General features: G+C 42.8%; 1 protein-coding gene across 1 annotated transcript; it reads left to right on the top strand.

Moving 5' to 3' along the window:
- The first annotated feature begins 1,039 nt into the window (after positions 1-1,039).
- Positions 1,040-4,560, top strand: LOC125530873 (cysteine-rich receptor-like protein kinase 44). The gene is made up of 8 exons (XM_048695297.1): positions 1,040-1,337; positions 2,139-2,321; positions 2,399-2,657; positions 2,788-3,016; positions 3,095-3,245; positions 3,354-3,539; positions 3,653-3,735; positions 3,857-4,560. Exons 2-8 carry the CDS (start codon positions 2,193-2,195, stop codon positions 4,308-4,310), a joined length of 1,491 nt encoding a protein of 496 aa, XP_048551254.1. The 5' UTR covers positions 1,040-1,337; positions 2,139-2,192; the 3' UTR covers positions 4,311-4,560.
- Positions 4,561-4,859: the final 299 nt, after the last annotated feature.

A 4,859-nucleotide genomic window follows, 5' to 3' on the forward strand; every position in this document is an offset into this window, starting at 1 on the left:
GCCTTCCTGGTAAGTCCTACTCTTCCGGACATACACCTTGCCCTCTATGTGTTTAACGAAATTTCTGAGCTGTTTTTATAGATTATTTTGCTCATTTGCAGGAAAACGATAGATTTGTTGGATGATGACTTTGAGAACAAGGAGCTTGATGGATTCATATACAAACATTTCATTGATTCATTAGATTTGGGCAACAAAGATGTGGAAATGATGTTGATGATTAATACGTCTTCGTCGTATCTACTTTTCCAAACACTTTTGCTTTTGTTTTGGACTCTAATTTGCATAATTTGAATGAAGCTAACCCGGACTGACGTTGTTTTCAGCAGAACTATCATGGTGTTGTTTTGTTGTGTAGAAATGAAAGTTTTCGGAATTGGACGAAACTTCCTAGAGATTTTTTTATTGAATATATAAAAATACTGGAGCCAAGACCAACCAGAGGGGGGGCGACCATCCCCCTGGCACGCCCAATTGCCTTGTGGGCCCCCCGTGGACAGTATGGAGCTCCAGGCCGGCTTCCACCCGATCTGGACAGTATGGAGCACCGGCGGCGGCGCATCAGAAGCACGGTTCGGGAGGAGCGGAGTGGGAAGAGATGGAGAGGAAGGAGGAGTGGAGCGGTCCCGCCGGCGCCGACCCACGCCGAGGCTTCGCCCGGCAGGGACTATCCGCGGCGGCGACGGAGGAGGAGCCGGTGGCGGCGAGATTGGGGCCGGTCCGCCCGTGTCGCCGCTGGGGCCGACGCGGGGCATGTTTGAGAGGTCTAGGGGAAAGAAAGTAGTTCTATGGAACCTTAACCTTAAAACTGATAGTTTTATGCTATTTACCAAGATCTAGTCTGGTAGTGGATTGAGAGAAAAATTAAACGGCTTTCTATTTATCATTTTTAGAACATTTTCCTATTTATTTTGCAGTCGGACTCGAAGATAGTGGGATAGAAATGGAAGCGTGCTTTGCCGCGCCGCTTTTCGCTAGCGGCGCCCACTTGTTCTTCAGTTTTTTGCGCTGTTATTACTCGTCAAACTTCACACCGGAAAGGTACCAAACCCGATGCACACTCTCAGTGGACTAAACAATCCCTCTGCAGAGCGAGCAAGATAAAAGATAGGAACCGCGTTCGCTGTCTCGCTCTCCGGTCAGATCTCTTCCCATCAACCAGCGAACCGCGTCGTCTATCTCGCTCTCCGGCCAGACCCTTTCCCTTCAACCAGGGAGCCGCGTCGTCTATCTCGCTCCGTTCCAGATCCGTTCCATATACGTTGTCAGTGCCATTACTCAGGTTTACCAGATCCCCGCTCGACCAGGAGTTCACCAGTTCTTCGGGCGATCTCCAGGTTTGAAAAGACTACAGCTAATCTTGGCTATGACTACGGTAGAGGTTCATCTCCTCCTTAAATTTGGCCCTCTATCCATAAACACTTGGTCGCATGTCTTCGAAGATAATCGAATTATTTCTGAACAATCCAAATAGCCAAGGCATCTAGAATGATGTTTTCCATGGAAAAAAGACAACTTATAGCAGTCAGAAACTGCTATAGGGGCTGATCCGATGCAGAGCTGGCACTCTGGCCGGAGGAGATATAGCTCGAACATGCGATCCCCTGTTTCTAGAGTTCATTCCCCAGAGACCACACATAAATAGTCCTAGTGTTGACACGATTGTGCAAGATGAGTGCCAGAAGAAAATATTGTGTTTCTTCTGACAGAGTGAATCGCATAGCCTACCAAAGGTAGTAGGGGCCTGAGGATTATCCATAGTGAGCTAGCTGATAACCTTTCAAGATTAGGAAGGAAGAACACCAGGGGAATGTCCAGGAGATGTCCTTTGTTGTACTACTATCTTTTTTTATTTTGATACCTTTAAACGACATACGTAACTGTATACACACACCCTTTTCTTTTTGAATTGTTTGGATTGATACCTTTAAACGACATATTTGAATTGCTTGGATTGCTTATCATATATGTCACGTGGTATACACACACCCTTTTCACAAACCTTTAGCTTTCTTTCGCTTGTCAATCAGCTTAAGCGTATGATGCTTCAAATTGTATGCACTATGCAGCATGTCTATTTCACATACAAGTTATGTACGCTCTCTCTTAACTGTGTGAAATGTTTTCGGTGTTATTAGAAAGATGAAATGTTCGACCTAGTCAATCCCAGCAGGAGATATAGATAAGATATCATGGCGAACAAGATACAACATACAAGTGCAACGACAAGGGAGTTTACACTCGAGTTGTTGAAACAAATTACAGATGATTTTTCTGAGGAGCATGTCATTGGCCGTGGTGCGTATGGAGTAGTCTACAAGGTAATTGTTATTATTGCTTGCATATGTTATAATTGTACTACCAGACGTTTCCAGAACCTATGTAATTCTTTTAACAGGGATTACTGCACGATGGGGAAGAGATTGCTCTCAAAAAGCTTCACTACATGCCTGGGCTGGACGACCAGCAATTTATGAACGAATTTAATAACCTTATGAGGGCCCAGCATCCAAATATCATCCGATTAGTGGGCTACTGCTATGGACTAGGACATGAACGCTTCAAGTACAATGGCGAATATATTTTTGCCCGTGTACGAGAAAGGATTCTCTGCTTTGAATTTCTGCAGGGTGGAAGCCTTGAGAATCATATTTCTGGTATGACTGTGCTCTACTTAGCCCATACTATTGTTTTGCATAAGAGAAGAATATTCCCTAAAATTATGTACTTCTTTCATTCCTAGACTTATGTCTCGGCAATATATACGCTGCATGTTTGCTTCTACAGATGAATCCTGCGGACTTGATTGGAACACACGTTTCAAAATTATCAAGGGGGTTAGCAAGGGAATAAATTATCTTCATAATGGATGCAAAGATTCTATTTACCATCTTGACTTGAAGCCTGAGAATATATTGCTAGACAAGAACCTGGTCCCGAAAATTGGAGATTTTGGTTTGTCAAGACTTTTCCAAACAGAAAAAACGCATATCACAAACAAATTTATGGGAACAATGTAAGTTGATATCTCATATTGACCAACTTATTTTTGAAAGAAATTGCAAGAATAATTGTGTTAAATAATGTCATGTAGAGGATACATGCCACCAGAATTCATCGATCGACGCGCAATCACACCAAAGTTTGATGTATTCAGCTTCGGTGTTATAATAATTCGGATAGTGGCAGGATATGAGGGCTATTCCAAATGTGAACATATGTCTCCTCATGAATTTCTTGAGCATGTAAGGAAGATATTTTGTATCATGCACAATAATCCCCTTTCCACAAAGGTAATCCTGTTGTGTCTTACTTTCCATGGAACATTTGGCCACTGTATTCCACCTTTGCAGGTACATGGAAACTGGAGAAAGCGGATGCTGGAAACAATGTCATCGCATATATCAGAGCAAGTTATGACATGCATTGAAATAGCGTTTAGGTGTGTGGAGTTCGACCGAGAGAAAAGGCCTACCATAGCAGATATTGTCAATGAACTGAATAAGATCGATAAGGCCGAAAGTGTAGCTATAGCCAAGGTATTATACATTATAGTTCACACTGCTGACTGTACTCCCTGGTACCAATGGATGATTTGTTTTTTACCAGCAACATGATTTTCCCTTTTTTGTTGTGCCTTTCTTTATTCAAGAACTCAGACGAACAGGAGCACACTCTAGAAAAACAACCTGTGATTCAAGTACAAGAAAAAAATAGTACGGAAGAGAATACCAGGTACTGTTTTTTGTTTCACAGATGACAATCATGCCGTTATACGTACATCAGACTTGTTCTTCCTCTTTCCCTTACCCATATATATCCGGCCGTAAACATTATTTTTATTGCATCTTATCAGATACACAACGACTGGGTCCATTTCGAGAACAAGTATTTCCGAACGGAGGGAGTACGCGAGAACGGATTCCATTTATACTGTCATGAAGTATCAGACAGCAAACCCAGTCGTTGCCATGGCCTCCCTGATCCTCCACAAGCTGCGCGAGCTCCTCTCTACCGAATACAACCTGGGAGCGAAGTTGAAGAAAGATAGAGAGCACCTTCACAGGGAACTGGAGAACCTTTGTGATGCGGTGGATAACATCGATTCTATGATGCGTTCCACGTCTCCGGAACTGCAAGGTCCGAGGAAAGATTCCTATCTGGTGCCTTTGTCTCCGAAACGGCAAAGTCCGAGAAAGGATTCCTATTTGCTGCGCTTGCCTCGCACGTCTCGGAAACTGTCAAGTCAGATAAAACAACCTTCAAGGAGGAACTCCTGCGAGAGAAAGAAAGGGAAGGGCCGAAATTAAGAAGCGTGCGCAATGACCACCATTTTTTAGAACATTATTAGAGGGCTGGGGGTTGACGGGAGGCAAATACATTTGCTTGTGATTCTTCGGTTGCGCCAAGTTTCGATTTTCTGTTTACGGGAGACTTTCAAACAGTAGTTCACTCTTTGCGTCAGTTCTTATCAGCTTCTTTGTGGGATTACGAGTGAAATTAAGCACAGATAAAAGATCACTCAAAATTTACTGAGAAGCATAGTTTCTAAGCTCTTTCCCTCTCATGTTCATAAGCTAGATTGGTTGTGCGCATCTTAACTCTGTGAAGGCTGGATGTTGCTCATTTTATTTTGTATCTGTTTGATGCTATGTTTTGAGTTAACAAAAGCATCCTTTGTCGTCCGGATGTTGTTCATCATGTTTTGTATCCGCTTGATGCTACATTTTGAGTTAATAAAAGTATCCTTTGTGGAAAATGTTGATAAGCTAGAGAAGATTAGCTTCCGGAGCCTCCCTTTAAGTGAAATCCTCCTTTTATAAAAATAGCTCTTCAATGAAGCGTTATTACATGCAAAA

The sequence above is a fragment of the Triticum urartu genome, chromosome 1 (assembly GCF_003073215.2).
Source record: "Triticum urartu cultivar G1812 chromosome 1, Tu2.1, whole genome shotgun sequence".
NCBI classification, from domain to species: Eukaryota; Viridiplantae; Streptophyta; class Magnoliopsida; order Poales; family Poaceae; genus Triticum; species Triticum urartu.

Coding starts and splice junctions, on each gene's coding strand:
- LOC125530873 (XM_048695297.1), top strand. CDS start 2,193: ATGGCGAACAAGATACAACATACAAGTGCAACGACAAGGGAGTTTACA. Junction 2,658..2,787: donor CCTTGAGAATCATATTTCTG/GTATGACTGTGC, acceptor TTGCTTCTACAG/ATGAATCCTGCGGACTTGAT. Junction 3,246..3,353: donor CTCATGAATTTCTTGAGCAT/GTAAGGAAGATA, acceptor CCACCTTTGCAG/GTACATGGAAACTGGAGAAA.